At 41.4% G+C, this 25,688-nt stretch overlaps 1 protein-coding gene across 1 annotated transcript in view; it reads left to right on the top strand.

Moving 5' to 3' along the window:
* stim2 (stromal interaction molecule 2) overlaps nucleotides 1-25,688 on the top strand; it is a 66,160-nt gene that overhangs the window by 25,616 nt on the left and 14,856 nt on the right. The window contains exon 3 of the mRNA XM_023966199.1: nucleotides 10,218-10,348. Coding sequence (XP_023821967.1) covers nucleotides 10,218-10,348 — 131 coding nt within the window. The remainder of the gene's footprint in view (nucleotides 1-10,217; nucleotides 10,349-25,688) is intronic.

The raw sequence follows: 25,688 nt of genomic DNA, 5'->3' as shown, positions 1-25,688 counted from the left end.
TTCTTAAATGAGAATTGGACGATTTGTACAATAATTTAATACATAGTATAAAGCTTCCTCCATTTTCTTGACAAATATAATCCCTGTTGGGGTCACTGAGTTAGTTGCTGGAGCCTATCCCAGCCACCATTGGGCAAAGGTCAGATGCACCCTGGATGGTATGTAAGTAATTTAACACCCCATTATTAAAATGAATCTTAATGTTTAGGGTTGAATATTTATAACTTCACCTCTTTGAGTTTCAGACAGTAGTGGCTAAAAATCTGCTATATAGGAACTTTTGTCCAACTATGTTTGCTTGGTGTTCTTAACAAAACAATTACTGTATTTTTCGGACTGAGTCGCTCTGGAGCAAAAGTTGAAGCAGCCAAATGAGTGCTAAATTTAAAAAAAGGAAAAAATGTATATAAATATGTTGTACCTTAGTACATATTGCCCCCCCCCCCCCAGCCAAACTATGAAAGAAAAAACAAACTTGCCCGACACTCGGAAATAGAAGGTAATAAAATAGTTGTAATCATTTGGTGATTGTGGTTGCTCAGAAAAAGGGGTTATCTAAAAGTGTTGCACTCCAAAAGGCTGCTGATCTACCAAAAATCATAGGCAATAACCACATTTACATCAAGATTTGCCTATGCTTTAGAAACAATCAAACAAAACTAGTCAATCTAGAGGTGTTGGAGCGATATTGTGTTGATTTGTGTTAATGTATTGGTATTTTTGACTTGCTTGTGTCAAACCTGCTTGGTTGACTCGCCTGGTTCCATTTTGAATCTACACTTGAGGAGGACGTAAAAATGTTGAAAACTTCAGAAGGGAATTTGAAATACCACCCATTGTTTCCTACTAACCTTAATTCAATTTAGATCCAGCCTAAAATGGACATGCTCAAGTCCATTAAGAAGAAAAAAAGAACAGCTTGATGAATTTAATTAATGTTATGAACAGGAAATAGCCGATCCTTCTCTATAAAGATAAGAGAATAATAGAGAACAAAGTTTTGGTTCGAATGTCTTTTTAAGGTGGACATGCCTGCGGTTGATTACATTTTTGCTCAGTTCTTTTCTGTCCATTTTTTTATTGTGAAAAAAGTAGTGTTTTAATGCCTATTGATACACATTAATGTATTTATATATAACCTTTATACATAACATTATAACAAGTGAATGGAACAGACTGGAGAATGTCCACCTTTAAGCACTGACAAGGGGGAAAAAAACAATGGTTTTCCTGTTGACTTGTGTGGACAAGCTGAAGGTCTGGCTTCTTTCATTGTCCTCCGGTCTTTGTGTACTCATTGTCACAGCAACAGAAACAGCCCCAACAATTCATCAGAGCTGCTAATGTTGACCTAGACCTTATCTGGACCGCGCTACAGAAGCTGCAGTAAATGCCTTTTAGATTTTCTTTTCCTGTGACCTTAAGGTGCACCATGGAGAAGACAACAAACCCAATATTTACAATCAATATAACCACCCAAAGATTGTTTGCATTGCCTGGCCGATATTCCAAATGCTTTTCCTTCCACAGAAACTGTTCTTTTCTGCAGGATATGCGCTTTCTTATCTTGCATTTTTTTGGTACATTAATATGAACGGGTTGCAGCCTCCGTGCAGTGCTCTTCTCAGATCATATTTTACTTTAGTTGACTTTGTGTTACTTTTTTAAGGTTTTACACTCTGTAGAAATGGTTGTGGTTGTTTCGTAAAGAACATGATCAGGGTCTCCTGAATGCACGAAGAACACGAGGGAAGTTATTCACAGCAACTGAAACTCCGATCGTCTTTTGATCTATTTTTTTTCCCAGGTTTTTTTTAATTATGATTATGCTGTTTTAGATTAAATCAAAAACCTCTGCCGTTTTCTAGGGCATTCGTTTATTTAGAAATTCACCTCTGAGTTCTGGGCAGGACCTTTAATGAGGAGGAACCCCGCCCCCACTTTCCCCCCACCATTGCCGAGAGCTCTCTGTTTACACGCTCTCCTGCTAGATGACAGCCCCTCATGCCCCCAACCTATCAAATTCTTGTCCAGAATGACGTGGGACAGGGTTAGGTGAAGGGGAGGAAGGGTGGCAATTCTGGCTTCGTCTCGCAGGTGGAGGTCTGTCTTTGAGGACTAGGCTGACGCAAAGGCATGGTAATTTGAGCTTGGTTGTTGGCTCATTTGGTGTAATAAAACCTGATAGGTTCTATGTTTGATGCAGTATAATATATTGATTATATTTGCATTTTTACCCTGTAAGATGGAGATGGCTTACAGAAATAAGGGCATAGTAATACAAAAGGCAATGAACCAAAGATATTTTTCCGTATAATTCAGAATTTAACAAAAAATTAAACGTTTTTTAAACATTTTCAGAGTATAGAATTGAGTTACTTCTCCAATATTGAAGACTTTTCAATAGAAAGTCACTCGCTATATCAGTTATAGCAGTTCTGCATGCCTTTTTTTTTAACCCTAGTGCTATCCTAGGCACTTGAACATTGGTAGTTGGGTCATCTAGACCAGTGTTTTTCAACCTTTTTTGAGCCACGGCACACTTTAACCTTGACAAAAATCCCGCGGCACACCAGCATCCCAAAAAAAAAGAAGCAGAAACTCATAGTCTGTTTTGATCTACAGCCCCCCCCCCCGGCAATCTGACGTGCATTTTTGTGATAATTGTGGCAGAAAAAGCAGGAAGTTGCAGATGTTTTTCTAAAAGATGTAATAAAAGTTAAGTTACATACAAACTGTATGTTCGTTGTGTTTTCAAGACGTGTAAGAAGGACGACTCATTAAGCCAATGCATCATGGGAGATGTAGTGTGAAAACTGCGAGAAAACGGCAGAAAGACTCGCGTCTCTGAGCTTCATGGTTTTGTTCACTTGTTCCACGGTCTGATACCGGATTCTGTGGAAAGCTACACTGCTAAAGACGAGCTTTAGCTGGTGTTTTTGTCGGAACTGACTGAGTTATGAGCTAAATTGGAACAAGGAAGTGGAGACTTTAACCACTTCTGATTGGTCAGACTGATGACATGTGATTAAGCCTTCAAGAATGATTGGTGGAATCGTGGAGACAGTAAAAGCTGCGGGACTTTTCCTTACACAGTTATAGCTGCAGCTATTTCGCGTTACCGTCATTCTTATCATAATGTCTTTAATAGAATCAAATAAACACAAAGAAAAAAGTATTTTTATGATCGTTTATATTCCTAACTACTCAGTGTTTTATCAGGACCTGTTTGGATGAACAAAGAGCTGATTTCCTGGAGATGGGAAATGCTTTTAGATCAGTTAATGAGGGCAATTTTCCACGGCACACTTGACCATCTCCCGCGGCACACTAGTGTGCCGCGGCACACTGGTTGAAAAACACTGATCTAGACCCACTAGACAGTGCTCTGAACCTTTTTTCTTCAATGGTTTGTGAACCTCACTGGTGTCCATGGATTACATGAAATCTTTCCACCTTTGTCATGGTAGGGAGAATATGTCAATGTAAGGGTGGGGTCATCTAAGATAGCACAAGGGTTAAATTCACTGTGTCCTGATTGGCTGTTGACCTTGTCAATCAATCTCATCGTCTTGTGTACAGAATGGATTCAGTTTGCCAAATCTGGATAAATATTCAATCCCGATCGGATCTTTGTTTTTATTCTTTAAACTGGACTTATTTGTTGTAAAGGTTTGAACTTTGACAATTTAAACGAGAGAGTAAAGTGTGAAAATGCTCGTGTCTGAGAAAAGTGTAGAAAGTGTGTAGTGAGGGGGGTTCACAGCCTTATAACATCTATTTATGGATTTCACCAAGCACGGGTTATAAATGGAATGTAATCCCCACGTTTTTGAGGGACTACTGGAAAGTTACAAGTTTTTATTTTTGCTCAATTATTGCCTTTGAATAGTCAAAAATAAGCCAAATGACACAGACTGGTGTGCTTTCATGGTACAAACCAATCACCTTTAGGGTTATACCTTGGACTTTGATGGACCTACCACCCACCGGTCAGCAGAATGAGATCTAATGCCGCGCTCTGCTATTCTGAAAACCATTTTCTGAATTTAGCAGATATGGGATTCATCAAGGGCTCCAAGAAGCCTTCAGGCATTTTACACTCTCCGTTGTTTTTCTCCTACCTGTCACTTCTCAACAGCTTTCTGGGAATAGCACAGACAGAAGCTTCTTGATCACATGCGAATCATGTTTTTAAAAAAATAATTTCCAGGTGTAAAGATTTACTTTCAAAGAAGCAGTTGACGGCGAGATGCTTTGAAGGTGTGACAGCTCGCTCGTGAGGTTACTTCACAACAGTTTGGTTGCTGTCCCGCTGGGTTTGTGTGTTCAACCTATCCATGAAGTAAGACTTTTGTCTGATTGTTTAAAAATAGCCCAGAGCTTCACAAACCTGTCATTTTTTTTTTATCGCGCATGTCCCCTCGGAGCGCGTGGGGGGGGGGGGGTGTCACTGTTGGTCGCGTTTTGCCTTTGTAGTCCCAACATGCTCCCAAAAATACCTTAGAGGATTCTGGAGGGACAAAAAAAACCAGGACACCTGGGGAGGAAAGACTTGTGATTTCCATGGCGACACCATCCATCAATGACGGCTTTTGTTTTTTTCCAAATTCCCAATTATTAATTTTCCTTCAGTGCACTTTTGAAAGCAACCTGCCTGATGAAAGCTTCTAAGAACAGAATTAGGCCACGACGAGATGGAACAACCGAGGAAGTACGCAATTGTCACTTTTGACAACTTTAAGACCTGAAAAAACCCTGCACAGGGATATTGACGAAGTCTTTGTGTGCTTTTTAAGACTAAAGCAGTGCGTCTCTTTTTAAAGTGCCAAAGAGAGATGCCTGCTCCTATTCAAACAGCAGCCTATGTAAAGTTTGCTGGTAACCTAAGCAAATACATGATGTAACATGCTAAAACATCAGTTGCTCTATGTATGAAGGTGTGAGAGCCTCATACGTTTTCACTTTAAGGCCCGTACACACCGGGACGAATATTCGCCAGGCGTTATTCGCCAGCGTTTTTCGCCACGTTTTTTGTGTTCACACCCAGGCGATTTTCGCTGACGATGAGCCGAGCGAACATGCAATTTCATTCCCTGACATTAGATGGCGCTTAATGTAAACAGAAATACTCCTGTACACAAGGTGGCGCGGCGCAACTTTAGGCTTCTTAAAGTCGCTTTTCCCTCAGAAGAAGAGAGCAAGTATTTACGCGCTAGTCAGAATAATAAAAAGAAAACATGAATATTTCAAGCATCAGTAGCTCCAACTGGTACTTGGTTCGGGGATATTTTAGAATGTCCGTCATTATTTCGTCACGGCAGTGTAGACGCTACTTGACGTCTATCTTCTTCGCTGGTATGTGTGCTCAGCAAGGCAGTTTTGTGTTTGAGCGCCCCCAAGTTGTGTTTTACTGTAACTTCAGAAGCTCCAGACACGTGTGCAAAAGCGGCATTCTCATTGGTCGAATAGATTTCGACGCAACGCGTCGAAAAAAAGAACGAACCCGAGGCGTTTTTTTTGTTTTGACGCGTGGCGTTTTTTCGCGTCGGTGTGCACACTCACATTGGTGCCCTTTGTTTAGTCACGAGGCGTTAAACGTCGGCGAAAATCGCCGGCGAAATTCGTCCCGGTGTGAACGGGCCTTTAAGGCCCGTACACACCGGGACGAATATTCGCCAGGCGTTATTCGCCAGCGTTTTTCGCCACGTTTTTTGTGTTCACACCCAGGCGATTTTCGCTGACGATGAGTGGAGTGAACATGCAATTTCATTCCCTGACATTAGATGGCGCTTAATGTAAAACAGAAATACTCCTGTACACAAGGTGGCGCTGCGCAACTTTACGCTTCTGAAAGTCGCTTTTCACTCAGAAGAAGAGAGCAAGTATTTACACGCTTGTCAGAATCAAACAAAGAAAACATGAATATTTCAAGCACCAGTAGCTCCAACTGGTGCTTGGTCCGGGGATATTTTAGAATGTCCGTCATTATTGCTTCGCGGCTGTGTGTAGACGCTACTTGGCGTCTATCTTCTTCGCTGGTATGTGTTCTCAGCAAGGCAGTTTTGTGTTTGAGCGCCCCCAAGTTGTGTTTTACTGTAACTTCAGAAGCTCCAGACACGTGAGCAAAAGCGCCATTCTCATTGGTCGAATAGATTTCGACGCGACGCGTCGAAAAAAAAAAACGAACCCGAGGCGTTTTTTTTTTTTGACGCTTTAACGCCTGGCGTTTTTTCGCGTCGGTGTGCACACTCTCGTTGGTGCCCTTTGTTTAGTCACGAGGCGTTAAACGTCGGCGAAAATCGCCGGCGAAATTCGTCCCGGTGTGAACAGGCCTTTAGTCTGTGGTGTCGCACATTGGCTGTGCTGGAGGTCAAATCCTGCTGTTCCCAGATCAGGAAGTAAATTGCGGTTGTCTGATTAGAACCGTTCAGCCTGTGATGTTGGTGCCTTATAACTGGATTTGTTAGGCTTCCAACACTGTGGTCGACACAAATCCTCCTGCATTATGTACTTCCACATAAGCAGAGTTGTCTAAGTCTGTTACTGCAGCCTTTTCACATTTCCTTTATTCAAGACTTTTAAACAGACTTAAGTTTATCTGAAAAAACTCCTCCCTGTATTTTAAAGTTAATTTCTGTCATAGACTATGAAATCTTGCTAACTGCAATAAGTTTTGTTTGAGCATCCATTTACACTAAGTTTATCTTTTAGACAAAAAAATCAAACGAAAATCATGCCAATAAACCACTTTTTCCCCTTTCAAAAGACCTTGTTTAGGCATTAAAGCAACTACTTCTTGCCATTAGCACAGACTGTGAAGCACATCTCGTATTTTATGTGGGTAAGAAAAACCCAAAAATGTTCTTAACTTGTTTGCATCACTTTACACCTTTTAAGAATTGTACGCAGAATCTTTCTTCAGGCCCAGGAGTGCTTTTCAAATGGACAGAAAGATTTTCTGTAGAGATTTTAGTGGATTCAGATTATTGAATTTAGCTTCATTGATTTCAAGTGACTGCTGTGGATTTCATGAAGAAATGTTGGTTGGAATCAATACAATGTATTTTTGTTTAAACCTGCTAGCAATTGGCTGCTGTTTTACTAGTATTTTGTACTATTCTGAGTGACTGATATCCTGGAGGTAGCAAATGTTTACTTGTCCTCATAAATTGTCTTGTAAGAGCTTCTCAACCTCGGCTTGTTACTGCTGTCAAGCTTACATATTAGGCCTTGTTTTACGTCTCAATCTATGTACACACCAGTCATGCAATGACGTGATGATGTCACGCTTCCAGAAGTTTCAGCTCACATGATGCAGCTACATCCTCAGCGTTGGTTCTGGCTGACGAATGATTGTGGACACAAACGGTCCCGTGTCTTGTTAGACAAAGGGCTTATCTAAACTAGAACTCAATTCATTTCTTATGCCTAAAAAAACAAGAACATAACTCTGACGATACGTCAGTTTGCTTGACAAGATGTCTCTCACGATCACTTTTGGACTCGAGCTCTTGCCTTCCTGCTTGTTTGGGTCCGGCTTTGTTTGCAGATGTAGGTGCGTGGCCTAGAAATCAACTGAGACAGTTTGGCGCTCGTCCAGCTCAAACTGTCCGTCGCCTGAAGGGCTGGAAGTGATGGACCTATTTCCTCCATGGGGGCCGGGAGGGGGGAGGATTGAATACAAACAAGAAGTGGGAGCCAAGGGACTGACAGGAGGACACAGCGAAGTCCAGCCGGAGCCCTGAAGCCTCTCGGAGTTCCTGTTCTAAAAACGTTGCTTCTTTAACCGGAAATGGAATGGATGTCCACTAAAAAGAAAGGGTTGATGCATTTAGAGTTTAGGGTGTCTTTTCATATCAAAACATGTGCAAGTTAAAAACAGATTTATAATGTTTCAATTCACAAGAGACTGAAGGAAATTTAATTTTAGGCCTTTAATGCTTCTGTTTCAATGTATATCCTCATTTTTATTAATATTCATTTGAAGTTAGTTGGAACGGATTAACCCTTTAACGGCGGAGTGGTTAACACCCAGTGTTTACATTCTTTTGACTACCACAACTCTTCAACCGTTTACGAGGCTAACATAATTCCAGTGGATTCTGTGGCCGAGAAAAGCTACTTTGCGCTGTCATGCGACATAAACTTTATTTACTTAAAGTGTTGAGTATTAGTGCGAAGCCGATATTAAAAAAAAAACTGCTTTTCTCCTCTTCAAGATCAGCTGAGTCATGTTTATCACGTTAATGGTTAGTTATGATTGGTTAAAGAATTTGTTGTTTTAAAAAACAAGTCAGGCTTTGAGAAAAAAAATGGACATAAATTGCAGATATGCATCAGCCATCAATCATTAGCTACTTTTTCACTACACATATGCACAAAACCCAAGGCAGCCAGTTCCCTTCTAGGAAGCGCACTGCCATCACTATCTATCTGACTCATTTGGTTTAAAAAAAGGGTTTTGATTGCAATTTTGCAAAAAATGTCAATTTCGATACGCCTCAAAAACCACCTCCTCCAAACGCAACAACTTTTTTCAATCCATTTTTTTTTTAATTGTCATATTTCCAATTGGACCATGTGTTATCGCAAATCCAATTTGTGCAAGGTCATAGTCAGTGGAAGCGCAGCTATTGTAACTTGTATTGAACATACAGTAGCTCTTCTCAAAAATCAAGCCAATGAATTCAGAAGAGTTGACTGTAGGTAATATGATCCACTGGATTGTATTAGGCTAATTTAGAGACAGTATTTGAACCCCAATGTTGTTGCTAAATGGCACGTCGATACACATGCTTTCTGAAAATAATTTTTTAAGAAAGCGCATGCAAACAAGTGAGCACAAAAATTGGAACACACTCAGTAAGGCTTCTATTCAGCAGACAGTCAGCTGTCTGGTTGTCCTGAATTTAAACGTCAAAGTTAATGGACATTGCAATTATTGTGGATGTTCAATTTAACTTTTGCAGGTGAACATTTCTTGTAGTAGGTTGAAGTTATTTTTATTTCTGTGGTTTCATAAAAAAAAAACAACAACTTGGATTTACTTCATTTCATTTTCATACGTGCTTCAATCTGGAAGTCACAGGTTATGCAAATGTGCACACACACTTTAGGATCACCCCCAATAGGTGGTTCCTTTCCAGTCCACTAAGAACATACCTGATTATTAAAGTTAGTATCTTGCTTTTTAAGTGGTGGGGGCTGCTAGACAGTCCTAAAAATGCTTCTTTTCCGCTCTGTTTTGCAATCCAGACATAAAAAGAACATCATTTAGCAATGGAGAAGCCAACAACAAGGTGATGTTGGATCAATCCTGTCATTAGTGGTGTCCATTTAAGTTGGTGTGGCCATGTTTATATTCAGATGGAAAGCTAGATTTGGGATTTTTGGAGCATTGACTTTATGTGAGAAGTGGACGGAGTGACCCCTCCCCCTCACGTTCCAAACAGGAAGTACCTGTTGGCTCCAAGGAGCCAAAATCCCTTAGACTTCTGTAGAGAAATAAAAAGCTTTTACTCATTCTATTTGTCAGAACACACATTTTAACATGTTCTTGCTAACCCTAACTATATTTTCAGGATTTTTTTCTGTATTGCAAATTATTGAAGTTCTACGAGCTCAAAACGTTTGACAATTTCGTCTAGCCTGCAAGTAAAAGGAGTAAGGACTTTCAACTAGCTCACTCCCGATTGGCAAGACTGGTTGCCTTAGAGATGTTGACTCAGATCGATTTAGACCAATCACAGCTCAAAAATGGCAACTTAATCTACTTTATTTGGTTGGAGCCAGAAGTAACTCACTTTCTGGGTTACGTCACATACTCACTTAGTCCACTTCTCATATACAGTCAACGGTCAGGACGACTGACAAATATCTTTTCAGAAGTGCTGATTGCTATATGGAGGTTAACCATAGGCTTCTCCTTTCTGCATTTGTTACTTATCTCTACATACCTACTCTTTTAAGTTCCCTGAATACAAAACTACTGTACTACTTGTCTGTAAAAGTTGCAGATTAAAAACCAGATTTGCCCTTTATAATAAGCCTCTTGGTCTTTTGAACAACAAGACTATCAGGACTGGGAAACTTGAGTTCAGGTTTGCTGTGCTTAAAGTGTTTTATTATTTTGTCTTGTCTGAAATGTAAATGGAAGATCCCTGTGATCTACCTGTTTAGTCAACGCATCCTGTTTTGGATTCTTCTCCCTCCAGACCCGTGTCTCACGGTGATGCCGCCGTGCATCAACGAGGACGACCGCTTCAGCCTGGAGGCCCTACGGCACATCCACAAACAGCTGGACGACGACAATGACGGGGGGATAGAGGTCAACGAGAGTGTGGAGGTCAGCCGTGTTTTTCTGTGTTTACGTTTTCTACATTTTAGTGGAGGAAACGCGACAAAAAAACAAAGATAAAACAACACCAGAGGCCAACATTGTCTTGTTTACGTTAAAAAAGTAGTCATTTCCAATCTGTGGCCAGGAAATACCAAAATAGCCCAAGTAGCTTAATATAATCGTCTAGCTTTAAAAATGGTTATACGGGGATGAAAAAAAAAACATTAGGAAAAAGAAAAAGATAGAATCTTTAGATTAATGACTTTTACCGTTGACGGTCAATTATAAATATTGACTTTGATAGATGTTAAAGCAAGAAAGTGTTTGCTTTTAAAGGTGTGGTTCACAGATTGGGTATATTTAAACACCACAACCAGTCGTCCCAACACACCCTCTTGAAAGACGTTTTAGTGTCTTATGAGAGTATTTATTTTGTTAGGTAAGGGCTCCACAGTTTTACATAACAACCTGTGTGAGTTAGTGCTGCTGACAGTGGAGTTTGGACGTATGGTTGAACGTCACATCCATGTCTTTGTCACAGTGACTGGAGAAAAAAACTGAAAGATATAATCACAAAACATAAAAGTAAAAAGCCTTTCAAAGAAAAAATACAAGAAAAACTTGGTAAATAATGGTTGAAAACAAGTTTCACCCCCCCCCCCCCCCATGAAAAATTGATGACATCATAGCATGTGAAAGTGTCAAAAAAAGAATAGGCCCCAAATCTCCTATAGCGTAAAAAATAAATGCATATACTTTCAAATCCACTAGTGAAACCAAAAACATGATGTGTTATTTCCTATAGACGTTTTTAAGTTATTATGGGATGGCCAGCAGACCTACGGCTTGGTGAGCACTCAGTAAAGTGTACAAAATAGCGATTTTCACATTTTCCTATACAGTATGATGCGAGAACATTTTTGCTCAAGCGATCTTTACGGAATTACGAAACATCTTGAGTACCTGCTACAAATTTAAACTTCTACTTTGAATCAGAGGTCGACCGCTCTACCACGGCTCTAGTGCAGAGGTGGATGAGCATAATTAGACCTTTAAACACTTGTGGGCCAGCATGTTTGGAGAGAAGAGCCTGTTTCTGTGAGGAACTTGAAGGGTTGGACAGGTATGCGGTATTGACTCTCATTAATAAATGGCTCAGTCCTTCCATTGCATTTTATTCTCAGTGTGTGTTGGCAGGTGTCATTTTTAAGTGCAGGGCAGCGCACGGTGTTAGAGACAGTTAAAGCCCGCTTGCATTGCTGTGGCGCCTAAATTGAGAGCTGCATTAATCCTGTGTGAAGAACCTTGAGGGCTGCGGGGTCGGAGCTGGTCCTCTGCCCCCTTGAGGGCCATGTGTGTGTCTGCGTGGATCACTAAATCCTGAATTTGTGGAGCGTGCGGCAGACTTGCCTGGTTTCACTCTTTGCCTTTATAAGGGCAGTGAGCTGTGTTCGCTCTTTGTCTTTTCAGCTGGAACCTGACATTTTGAAGTTTTTTTTTTCTTTTTTGTCTGGAATTCATGATTGAGGACCTCTACCTTTCCCCCTGGACTCTACAGTCCTGTTCAGATGGCTCTTAAGTACACGTTACAAAATTCTAGTCATGAGCAAAATTGAATCTCTCAACGTAGCCCTGTGGTAGCGACTACTCTGGAGTGAATACTGCATTTCTCCTCACCACAGCTGCGATCACAGCTAAGATCAAGATGAAGCATTTGAAAACAAAACCAGCTTGGATGAAATTATAAAATCTTCGCCATTAACAGCATGTTTCATTCTTTTTATACGTCTTTTATTGACAGAAGGCATTTTCACACTGGTCTGTTTGGTCTACAACAACATGTTTCCACAAATAGTCCGTTTTCTTTGGGCAAACGTAAAAAACTGTCTCAACTGCAAATGAACTTCAAAATGTTGGCTGAAGAAAGAGAGTCTCTGTTAACTTTGCAAGTGAATCCTCGTGCGGTTCACTACAGTGTGAATGCAGATGGACGTGGAGACCTAAGGCCAGAATTAAAGTTTAGAGAGGAAGTAACAAAAACACTGGGTATTTCTTTTAAATTTTGGTTACAGATGTCCTGGATCAATTTCAGGTCAGTGTATTGGATCGAATTGGATTGTTTAAAATGAACAAATATCAACTAAAAGATGAGATAAGATTAGACTTTATTGATCCCCGGAGGGAAATTCAGTTGTCACAAGAAATATAGAAGTTAGAAAAACAAAATAGCATTGAGTAAGAATAAAATTGTAAAAATAGAAAGTGGAAGTGAAAGTACATGTCAAAAATAACAAGTTAGTAAAAATAACAGCAGCGGTTTCAGCAGTCCTAGACCGTGTTGTTGTATAGCCTGACTCCTGTTGGGACGAAGGACCTCCGGTATCGTTTCTTTTTGCACAAAATCCCATAGAGTCCATTGAAAATATTTTTTTTGTAGTGCACGTCATTCAAGTTAGAAACTGGCCAATCAGTAAAGTATATTGTCTCAAGTCAAATGTTTTAAACGTTTGACAGATTCTCCTGAGCCTGCTTTCAGGGGTAGGGGTGTGGACTTCCAACAATCTCAACCCTGATTGGTGAGAGTGGTTGCTTTAGAAATGTACACTCTTATTGTTGTCTGGTTCCAACATGGCGATGTCCGTATCATGAAAAACTGGTAACTGAATTAACTTAATTTGGTTGGAGCTCGAAGTCATTTTCTGTGGATGACATCACAAACACTCAGTTCGGCTTTCATAAATGGTGAATGATGTATACTTATATAGAGCTTTACTACCTTCCTTAACCCTTGTGCGATCCTAGGCACTTTACCATTGGGAGTTGGGTCATCTAGACCCACTAGACAGTGCTCTGAACCTTTTTTCTTCAATGATTTGTGATCTTCACTGGTGTCCATGGATTACATGAAATCTTTCCACCTTTATCCACCTTTGTCATGGTAGGGAGAACACATCAATGTAAGGGTGGGGTCACCTAAGATGGCACAAGGGTTAAAGGCCCAAAGTGCTTTACAGTCACAGTCCCATTCACACACACATTCACACACTGATGACCAATCCGCTGCTGAACCTATAGCCTATAACCACCGGAAGCAATGCGGGATTCATTGTGTTGCCCAAAAACATTTCAACACATTAGCGGTACACTGCAGGAACTGAACCTGCAATATTTTGATCAGAGGTCAACTGCTCTACTCTGAATTCAAACTATACGTAAATGGTAAAACTAAAACAAAAATGGGCTGCACGGTGGCGCAGTGGTTAGCGCTCTTGCCTCACAGCAAGAAGGCCCCTGGTTCAAGTTCCGGCTGGGGGACATGAAAAACACAACATCAATGGGGGACCTTTCTGTGTGGACTTTGCATGTTCTCCCCGTGTATGCGTGGGTTCTCTCCGGGATCTCCGGCTTCCTCCCACCGTCCAAAAACATGCTTCATAGGTTGATTGGCAACTCTAAATTGTCCATAGGTGTGAGTGTGAGAGTGAATGGATGTGTGATTGAGGATATTCTACCCTGCGACAGACTGGCGACCAGTCCAGGGCATCCCTTGCCTACGCCCTAGTGGCCGGGATAGGCTCCGGCAACCCCGTGACCCCGAAAGGGAATAAACGGTAAAGAAGATGAATGAATAAAACAAAAATAGAAAAAGATTAAAGAAAATAAAAAAGTTTGAGTTCATAAGCTAAAGAGCATTTTCATGAGTTAATGAATGTTTTTAATGTTATGTTAAAGTCATGAGAAATAAATAGAGTAACAGATCATATAGCCGGATGTGAAGATGATACTAAGGATGGAAATACAAAAAACAAAAACATTTGGTTATAGCACAAACAAGCTTCTAACAAGGTTCTAAGTGAAGTCCACCATCCTCTTCTTCATCGCTGTGTTTTTGCTTTCTCATTGTATGAAGACGGTCTTTAAACTGGGGTTCAGTTAAAGAGCGCAATGGAATTTCTGTCAACAGAAGCATTTACTCATTTTTCTTGAAAAGCTTTGCAACAACCAAAGAGCTTCCTTTTTATTGATAATGTTTCTATTTTTGTCCACTAAATTATTTTGATTCTAATTCTAAAATAATATATTTACACTATTTTTTTTAATTTTAATTTTTATTTTTTTTAATGTACCTTTAGTTCAAGTCCATTCCTGTTGTTCCTAGCTACTCTGAGATTACCATAGGAAAATATTACGATTCCCATCTATGGACATGAGACTGTAGGGCTGTTTATTTAAAGATGGTAAGAATTAACCCTGAAATCCAATTTGTGTTTGTTTTGCCTGCCAAAGCAGAGACAAATTGGTTTTTCTAAATTAAAATTAATTTGCAGTGATCTGATTCAAAATGTTAATGAATTTTAGTTTAGAATCATTTCCAGAAAATGTACTGGTGAATTACAAAATCTAGAAACATATTTCCCATTCTGTCCTCTACAGTTTCATCCATCCGTCTTTCAAACATTCTAAACTACCATTCGGGATCACTGGGTTTGTGGAGCAACTCAAGGGCATAAGCGGGGCAAACCTCAGACATTTTGTATGTCGACCGCAGGGCCCTCCTTAGTTTTATGTGTTTAATTTGCTAGACTCAGTTGAATGAAGACGCCTGTATGGGAACCTGCAACCTCTACAGAACAGCGCAACACAGAAGATGTACTGGACCCTGTTTTCTCCATCGTCAACACTATTTATTGGATCACAGTCCCAAATCCAAATCTACTTCACATCTAAAACTAAATTCAAAGAACCCTGAAAAAATAATAATACTATGGTTACATTCATTTCTCTATTGGGATGGTTATATTGATTTAGTTAGAAGGACAATATTACAGTTTGACAAAACACCAGCAAATACAAATCAATCTTAGTTTTGTGATTTTATCTTGTAATTTTATCCGGATGTGTCTCAGTTTCCCAAAAGGGAAGAACACAGTTTGCAGTTAGGGCAGCGAGTGTGAGGTCAGGTCTTGTCAGCTTTCATTGAATGACAGGATCTCATCCCTTCAGCTGTCCATTTGTCACTATCCCCAAACCATAGACCGTTAACGTCTTCCTGCATTTATCACTCCTGCATTTGAAGGGCCTATATCATGCAAAATCTATTTTTTGAGCTTTTAAGCGTATTATAATGTTCATTCCTCACAAAAAGAAACCCCAAAGGGGTAATTAGCTCCGTTCACCCATTTCTGAGCATTCCTCTAAAAACCTGCGCTCTGAACACCAGCCCTGAAACAAGCAGGTTCTCACATTGTGACGTAGATAAGTGAGGACCAGCCCCTTCCAAGAAGAGTCTGCGGTGCCAGCACAACTCCCATGCTAACACACACACCCACTTTCTCAGTGGAGCTAGCGTTGTTGGGCAAAAACTCTTTAGGGGCGGCCATGGTGCAGCGGTAGGGCGATCGAACCATGATCGTAAGGTTGCAGGTTCGATTCCCGCCTTGCACGCCCATGAGTCGAAGTGTCCTTGGGCAAGACACTGAACCCCACCTTGCCTCTGGTGGTAGGCGGGCGCCTGTGTTTGGCAGCGGAGCCGCCACCAGTGTGTGAATTTGTGTGAATGTGTGTGTGACTGGGTGAATGGGTCTGTGACTGTAAAAGCGCTTGTTCCTTGTTGGAAGAAAAGCGCCATACAAGTATACGCCATTCCTTTTAAATGCAAAAGTCTGAATGTTTTCTGTTTTCGTGGGCGAAATGCAGACACGCTGCAGAAGCCTGTTCTAGGTTGACGTCATGAAATGGGCGGCACTCACAAGGAGAGAGACGGGGTGCCTCAGATCGAGTCGTCTTGCTTAAGGCTAGGAAAATGAGCTGTGAAAATAACTAATATTTCATAAAAACAGTGTTATAAATACACTCAAGACGTTGGTTTTCAAATGTTGTGTACGGGGGTTAAACGGGGCGAGTGTGAGTTTTTTGCGTTGTCCAATCCCGTAGGGGGTCGTCAACCTCAGGACTTATCTTATGGGGAGCTCAGGTGTGTCTTTCCCTTGACGTTTGTTGAAAATGGGACGTACGAATGTTGTGCGTGCAATAGGTGTACCGTGAAGTACAACACAGTACTGAATTCCCCAAATAATGGGCTTCGACCTGTTGCCGAAAATGTATGAACAAATACATTTGTAAGGCTAATGTAAGTTGCACGCTCTAATGATTTATGGATGACGCTGTTGTATTGTGCCCCCTACCACATGCTAGTTAGTAAAGCATTTGTCACAACTGCCCTTACGGCTAGATACAGATGTCTGCAGGCGAAACAAAGCATGCACTTATCACATGAACAGCACTAATGGGTTTCTACATTATTTGAGGTGGGGTGGGTGTCAGGTCAAAACAATGAAAAGTCCATACAACACTTCTGCTTCCAACCAACTTCACCTTTACTTACCCTCTTGCGCTGTAAGAGTGTTCTCCACGACCTGTCGCCTGTAGCATACCTATAATAACTCTAGGGCTGAAACGATTCCTCGAGTTACTCGAGTTACTCGATTACAAAAATTCCTCGAGGCAAAAACTCTGCCTCGAAGCCTCGTTAAATTCCTATGACGCGCACTATACGCGCGGCGCAGGGATTTGATTGTGTCACACGGACCTTTTGAATTTAGTTGGCGCGATGGCAGAGAATAGATCTATAAATAAACGGCAGAAATTGTCTAAGGTGTGGGATCATTACACACTTAATAAAGAAGAGAACAAGGTGCAGTGTCTCTACTGCAAAATAGAGCTGGCATACCACAGAGCGCGGGACCCGCGCGTGCCGCTGGCAGCGAGCCAGGGGCGGTGTCAGCCGCTCCGCGCCCCCTCCGCGGCGACCAGCGCGAGCCGCCTCGGCGGGCGGCGAGAGCCCCTAGCTGCGGTATTCAAGCGACCGGGCCTGCTTTGAACACTCTAATTTTTTCAAAGTAAACGCTTCGGACCCCGCGGGACACTCAGCTAAGAGCATCGAGGGGGCGCCGAGAGCCAGGGGCTGGGACAGGCGGTAGCTCGCCTTTCGGCGGACCGCGAGGCTTCTTTAAGCATTGCAAAAATAACAAAAGCATTATTTTTACACGAAGATTTTTACACGAAATATAAACAATGATAATGATAATGATCAAATATGTTTTTCTGATTCTTTTATTTTTAATGGCCTTCCACTTAAGTCTTCTGTCCCCCCCCCCCCCCCCATCCGCCACTTCTCAAGACCAACTTAAAAACACCAAAATCCATCTTTTTCTTATGTTAGGAAGTTTCTACATTAAAAGGCTTCAACTCAGCTCAGTTTAAATGCAGAACTTTACAGCTTACCGTGTTCTACAAAGATACTCAGACTGGAAACTGGGGTTCTATCCAGAGGTGGTGCATAAAGCATTTCACTTGTGCAACAGAAAACCCGTAAACATCATCTCATGAAGAGAGGAAGACGTTAAATGCTTGTAACTTTTTCTCTTTTTTATTTTATTTTATCCAAGACCTAAAGCCTAATTGACCCCTATCTGACAGTAACAATTCTTCTGAATTATTAAGCCACTTTTTGGGGGGTTTTGTTTTCTAAATCTTTAACCATGAGTTTTGTTTTCTTTTCCTCATATTGCCGCTGTCAGGGTGGTTGAATTCACACAATAACATCTGACAGTCGCATTGGAGAAAGAGTGTAACTTGTAGAGTTCTCGGAATGCATCACCAAATAAGTGTTTTGATTTTTACGTTTGGAGTAACACAGATGAACACAAATACACTCTGGGAATGTAAACCAGATGCCATTTTTCAGAATTGGTGGATTTAAATTAATTAAAAAATTTAAATGTGTGAATTTCTGCTTTGGGGTGCTTAAAAACAGTATATTTAGTCTTCAAATGCGCTCTTCGTCGTTGTTCGTGACACTTTACCCTAAATATATACATCTGAAACTGGATCCTCTTTGAGTTACCCTTATTTCAAAGTAATTGCTATTTTTACTCCCAAAGCATCTGAAGTTGGACCACTGTTGAGAACTTCATTAAGAATTTCACCCAGTTAAACCTAACACGGCACCTTATAACTCTCAAGGGTTTTGAATGACGATTTGGGGATCGGTTGCCGAGTGCACTCGACGGGGACGGCAGGTGCACCCACTCGCCTTTGGGGTGCAGGGTCGCCAAGACGAAGTTCGACGGGATCGAGTTGCATCACCTAAATGTAGGAACTCAAACGGTGTCAGAGGTTGTGCTGCTGCACTGCCCTGCTTTATTCGTTTTTGACAGGCCGTGAGTATTATCTGAGAAGAATGAAGCTGCATCTGTGCAAGAGTGTACTGTATATACAGGATATATAGAATCCGGTGAACAGAAGAAACAGGAGGAGGCTCACGGAGCATCTATGGTATGGTGTATCTATAAAAAGAAGGTTCTTGGAGGTGTCTGGGAATGTTCTGGAGAGAACTATATAAAGAAAGTTTTCATTTACAATTTTGATCAACCTGAGCTTACAGGGGTGCAAAAAAGTATTTAGTCAGCCACTGATTGTGCAAGCTCCCCATATAAAAAAAAAGACAGAGAAGCCTGTAATTTTCATCATAGGTATACCTCAAACATGAGACAAAATGAGAAAAATAAAATTAGAAAATCACATTGTCTAATTTTTAAACAAGATATTTGTAAATAATGGTGGAAATTAAATATTTGGTCAATAAAAAAAGTTCAACTCAATATTTTGTTATATACCCTTTATTTGCAATGACAGCAGTCAAACATTTTCTGTAAGTCTTCACAAGGTTTTCTCAAACTGTTGCTGGTATTTTGGCCCATTCCTCCATGCAGATCTCCTCTAGAGCAGTGAAGTTTTGGTGCTGTCGCTCTGAAACACAGACTCTCACCAAAAATTTTCTACAGGGTTGAGATCTGGAGACTGGCTAGGCCACTCCTGGTCCTTGAAATGCTTCTTAAGAAGCCACTCCTTCATTACCCAGGCAGTTTGTTTGGGATCGCTGTCACGCTCAAAGACCCAGGCATCTTTCATCTTCAGTGCCGTCGCTGATGGAAGGAGGTTTTCACTCCAAATCTGATGATACTTGGCTCTACTCATTCTTTCCTATAAAAAAATCAGTCGTCCTGGTCCCTTTGCTGAAAAACAACCCCAGAGCATGATGTTTCCACCCCCATGCTTTACAGTAGGTATGGTGTTCTTTGAATGCAACTCAGCATTCTTTCTCCTCCAAACACGATAAGTAGAGATAAGTAGAGTTCTTACCAAAAAGTTCTATTTGGGTTTCATCTGACCATAGGACATTCTCCCAATCCTCTTCTGGATCATCCAAATGCTCTCCATCAAACTTTAGAAGGGCCTGCACATGTACTGGCTTTAGCAGGGGGACACGTCTGCTACTGCAGGATTTGAGTCCCTGATAGGTGTAGTAATGTGTTACTGACGGTTTGTTACTTTGGTCCCAGCTCTCTGCAGGTCTTTTACTAGGCCCTCCATGTGGTTCTGGGGTTTTTGCTCACTGTTCTTGTGATCATTTTGACCCCACGGGGTGAGACCAGATGGAGGGAGATTATCAGTGATCTTATATGTTTTCCATTTCCTAATATTTGCTCCCACAGTTGTTTTGTTCACATCAAGCTGCTTACTTATTGCAGATTCAGTCTTCCCAGCCTGGTGCAGGTCAACAATTTGGTTTCTGGTGTCCTTAGACAGCTCTTTGGTCTTTTCCATAGTGGAGTTTGGAGTGTGACTGTTTGAGGTTGTGGACAGGTGTCTTTTCTATAGATAACAACTTCAAACAGATGCAATTAATACAGGTAATGAGTGGATGACAGAGGATCATCTTAAAGAAAAAGTTACAGGTCTGTGGGAGACAGAAATCTTGCTTATTGTAGATGACCAGATACTTATTTTCCACCATAATTGAAAAATAAATACTCATGGATGCACTGGGAGGCATCCTCAGTGATGTATCCTGAGATCATGGGGTGTTTCGGGTCTCACAACTTCATAATACACCCTCACCCAGGCGACCCACCCCGGGTTGATCAGACCCCGACTTGCGTCCCAGTAGCAGTCCACGGATCAGCCCTCTTAATCCACAGCCACCTCGTAGCCTTCTCTGCAGCTTCGCTCCCCGATTGAATGGCCCTTTTCTGCAATGCCTAATCAGCAGAGGACTTTGCAAGCGAACGTCTCGCAAAGCCTCTACAACCAACTTCTACAGGCTCACAGAAGGTTTTCCAGCCTCTCTCCCTGCACCCCTCAACCAGTTCCTGGTACGTAGCGCGTTTCCCCCTCATTTGCTTTCTCCATATGCTCTTCCCAGGGCACCGTAAGCTCCAGCATGATCAGATGTTTTGAAACCTCAGAGATTACTATCATGTCTGGGTGGAGGTTTGTACTTACAATGTGCTGAGGGAACCTTAGCTGTTTTTCTAGGTTGACCTGCAGCTGCCAGTCCGAGGTTTTGTGGAGGAGGCCTGTTGTTAATTGTCTGAGGTTTCTTTCCGGCTTTGATGAAGGAAGATTTTCTGTTTTTTTTCTCGTTTTGTCTCTCATAGTTAAGGTATACCTATGATGAAAGTTACAGGCCTCTCATCTTTTTCAGTGGAAGAACTTGTACATTTGTTTGCTGACTAAAGACTTTCTTGACCCCCCTGTACGTTTTGTGGCTCTTGAAAATGGAGTCTTGTTGTACCACAGGGGACAGGAAAAAGAATTGGCGAAAAAAAAATCACTGAGAGACTGTTAAGAAGGAGAAGACACACACAGATACACTCTTTTTGACAATTTAGATGAGAAAAAAAGAACTATGAACAAATGGTAAATAAAAGCATAAACAAAAATGGACATGTAAAAAAAAGACATTCCAATAATTTACATATAGCTGGACATTATTGCAAAAATGCCTAATTGATTTGGTTTTATTTTGAAAATTCGCAATCCAGTTCAGGTTCTAATTTAACACAATGAACTAAATATAGATTACTTTGCTAAACTGCTTGGAAAAAATAGGTTTTATGGTTGCACCAATATTTCCATGAAGACTATTTCACAAAGTCCATTTTTTAATTTGCTGACTATAAAAACCTAATAGCAACCAGAAGGTTATCTCTACAGCAACATGTTTTCTGAGTCCAAAAAACATAAACACTGTGATATAAAAACACTAAAGGTTTGAACGGGTTCAAGAAAAGGAAAATAAATGAAAGGGGAAGTGTTCAGCCCCTTTAAGTCATTACAAGAAGACTGAAACCTCCAGCCATGGTAACAGAACTCGACAGCAACAAAAGCGTCTTCCAGTCCACAAAGACTGCCCTGGATCAGGACAAAGGGTGGGTTATGCACACTGCATACTAAATCAATGCTAGTTTGTCCAACGGCTGATTCAAGAAGGTTGATTTCTAAAGCCTTAGTCACATGCACGTGTATCGGGGGGGGGGCGTTGACCTGTATGGGTGCTGTGGGGTTTTTGGGTTGCCCATGGAGGGTCGTAGACAGATGCGACCGCATCTTGAAGCCTGATTTCTACTGGTCGTCTGTAGTGTTTCTCTATTGCGTTGTTCATTAATCAATCTGAATGTTTCGCCTCCGTCATGTGCACGTGTCACATCCGCCCTTCTGCAACCCAACGCCGGCTCTACGCAGGAGCTCCATTTCTAGTCCGTTGACTTTTTCATTTCGTGGAGAAATGGGAAACAGGTCCAGGTGTCAAATTAAAAACTTTGATTGCACCTTTAAAATAAACCTACACAACATGTTAGTTTATATTTAAGGTGGGGTGTCCATGGGAAAACGCTCGTTAACACCACAGTTATCACCAGTGTCCATTTTTGCTATAGATGATAAAAAATAGACTTTGGACGTACAAAAACATAACATCGTTCTTAACATGATACATGCATTTTTGAATGTGGAAGGAGAGGACATGGGGGAGGATTGCTAAAGTTCGATTGTGCGGAAAGAGTGGGATGAACTATCTGACATGGGGGTGGCCGGACCAACCACTCATCTGGGAACCATGTGGGGAAGGGGGTAGAGATAATGTAAAGTAATTCAGGGTCAGAGGAGCGCAGGTGTGTCTTGCACTTATCTTGAGGTGCGTGTAGCCACCTTACGGAACGTCATCAACTGGAGCGTAAGATTGTCGTGTGTGTACGAAGTCTATCGTGAAGTATTTGTAACACCAATGTAAGTTGCACTCATATATAACATACAGGTGATGGCCCCGTTCATGGCGCTAACGCCACACTCTCTAGGTACTAGAGGGTACTAGAAGGTACTGGCCCCTTGCGCACTGCACAGGGTGTGATACGCAATGCCCGCACAGGATGTCAACACATACACTCTGTCTAATTTCCTGATTTCTGAAAGTCAGGCGGCATCGCAAGGAGCACACAAGTAATGTGCAGACGTTAGCAGCTTACAGTTCCTGGCGCAATGCTCAGGTGAAAAACCTGAAAAGTCCGTAAAAACGTCACACTTACTTCACCCTTACCTTTGTGAGTTTTGTGTGTTTTGCCGCATGCCAGTAGATAAAAAACAAAAAACCTGCATGAACATTTTCACTTCAATTATGACTGAAGCATCATGTACCCTTGAAAACCCCATCCCATTGAAATAATGTCATCACATGTACGTACAAATGTCCTTTTCTGCTCAGGTCTGCTGTCAGAGAATGGAGCAAAACAATCCACTTCATGATTTCAATGTTCACAGAGGACCTGAGCTGCTTCATCTTTGAAAACTTTGTGTTCTCGTCACACTTCTGTGTGGTATCGATGCATAACCAGAATGCAATCAAGCCGTCCCGTAACAAAGCTTGTTCACAGAGGTCGAAGCTGACGGTGGTGGAGGAAGCAGTTGCAGATGCTCCTGTGTCAATTTTAGGTTTTTGAGTGGGAGCGGGGAGCATCAAGCAGAGCCTGTAGTGAATATGGTACGTGGGCGGGAAGCTCAGGAAGAGAAGTGATCACTCCTTGGTACCAACAAGGCGAGACGGGGAGGACAGTTTGACTCCCACAGAAGCATATCTGCAGTAATGGTGATGTGAAGTAATAAAAAAAAAAAGTATCTGCAGCCTTTATGGTTCAGTTTTTGCTCCAGATTTGATTGATTTAGTTCAAGATGGGACACATAGAAATATATTTCCTTAAAAGCTAACGAAAGTTTGAAAAGGTTCTGAACATCCCTGAAAACTAAATGGAGAAACTTGAAACAGTTGTGTGTTTTTGGTGGAGGGGGGGTGAAATATCTGCCAAGTCATTAAATGCCTCCTGAGCGAACAGACTGAGTGATGCTGCAGAGATCAGGGATGACCTGAAGGCCAAAGTATGAAGGTTGGAGTCTACATTTTCAGTCCGCTGTGAACAGACGTGCCATTGTTTGCAGCCGCATAAGTGTGTATCTGTCTTAGTTTGTGTCTGACTGTGCCACATCCTGCTTTGTGTAGACGTACTCAACACACAGATGCAGTCCTGTTCTCTCGGGAATAATAGGTGATCTGCAGGGAAAGCTCAGGTTCTGTCTCATGCTTCCAACACTGAACAAACCAAATTATTTCACTGATTTTTTTTTAATTTTTATTATTATTAATGGCTAATGTACCGATCCTCCAAAATAAAAGTTAGTTTTATATTGATGGAATGTGTGTGTGTGTTTTTTTTTTTTAACAAATTTGTGTGGGATCAGCAAAGTAATTCTGATTCTGATTTCTCCACATTTAAAGAACACGGAGGATTGTTTTAGTCTTCTGAAAGAGCAAAAGCTCAGCGTCTGTCATAATGAGTGATCTTGATGATGGGACGTGTTTGAAGGCACCACCAATGGACTCCAGCAGAGACATTTTGGAGACGCCTCCATCCATCAAAGTGAAACGCTCTCCTGGGAGCTCCACAGTTACTCCATGAGGAAAATGTCAGACCGCATTCTGTGCGACTTCCCGCGCCGAGGCTTCACAGCGACGCCAGCGATGGACTGGCCCGCATGAGGGCCAGACCCACCTCCTGCAGGAAAACGGACAGAGAGGAACTTTGGATGACTAAGGAAAACTTTTGATTCAGCATACACAATGATTCATCTTTCAGAACTACATCCATATGTCAGTTTTTGAAATTAAAATTAAAGTGCAATTGGAGATGGCTCAAAGATTTCTAAGAGAGACTCTGAAAGACGCGTCAAATCCAGTCAAAATCTGGTCAATTTCCTTATTTAAGCAGAATTTAAAGGCTAATTTCTGTTGTTTACCTAACTCCAAACACTGGAGATGTTGCTGGCGACACCTAGTGACACACTCTTTGACCCAACATAACTCTTTGACCGTTCACGCATTCATCATGAATCTGTTGATTCTGACACGGACAAAGACGGCTTTTGGAATCACGTTAATTTCCTTTGCTGCAAAAGAATATCAACACTGGAGCTAAATCTCCAATGTCAAAAGGGTTTTCCCATTTTTGCCTAACCCAAACACATATTTAGGGATTGCCTCCTGACTTTTCTTGTCCCTCCTGGGGCAGCAATAATGCAGGAAACATGTGTTTCAGACAGCCTCTCAACAACAGACTGCCTTCGTGCATTTACGGCTCTTCTGGAGCTCACGGACACGAGGAAAGGAAGTCCTTATGTCCTTGGATCTTGGTTGAAAAGGGTCTGATGAAAACTTTGGAAATCTTTAAAGAAATGTCTGTTTAGCCAATAGCTGATTCTAGTCCAAACCTTTTTTTCCCTTAAGCTGGCGTCTTCCTGGTTAGTTAGTAGATTAGATTTGTTTTTTATTGTCATTGTTCATTGTACAATGAAATTGAAAAATCACCATTTCAGTGCAAAATTAACGAAATAAAAAATTAAATAAATCAGTGTGTACAACAAGCACAAGTGTACAAATATAAACTGTAATATAGAATTTCCAAAACACCGTGTATCGTGCTGCCTCTGCATTCGATCAAGTGTTTCCTGATCAAAGTTTCCCTGCAAAATGCTTTTTATATAAAGATGGCGCCGTGCTTGCATGTGACTGCCGCAGGGGCAAAAATCCCCCAGATGTTTGTACTGGGATCTCTGTGCCTGTAGAAGGAGCTTGTTTGATAGTTGACTGTGCCAATGCGAGATGGTTAGTGGTTCCAACGTTTGAAAGCAGAATTCTTTGTCTTTAAATTGACTTTGAGGAGACTGGCAGCCAGTGAAGAAGGGAGGCTTTGCGAGTCCTCTTTAAGTCCAGTTGACAGACGATCAGCTGAGTTTTGACCAAGTGAAGAAGAGGAAGACCGGAAACAGAGAGACTGATGGCGACTTTGAGAACGTTATAGTTGTCACACCTAAAAAAGACACAAACAGACAATGTTCCCGTGTTCAAATGAAATACACAATGAATCAGGATTTGAGTAAAAACAAAATATGAAAAATC

Source organism: Oryzias latipes, chromosome 18 (genome assembly GCF_002234675.1).
Source record: "Oryzias latipes chromosome 18, ASM223467v1".
NCBI lineage: Eukaryota > Metazoa > Chordata > Actinopteri > Beloniformes > Adrianichthyidae > Oryzias > Oryzias latipes.
This window is presented reverse-complemented; position numbering and strand designations above follow the sequence as displayed.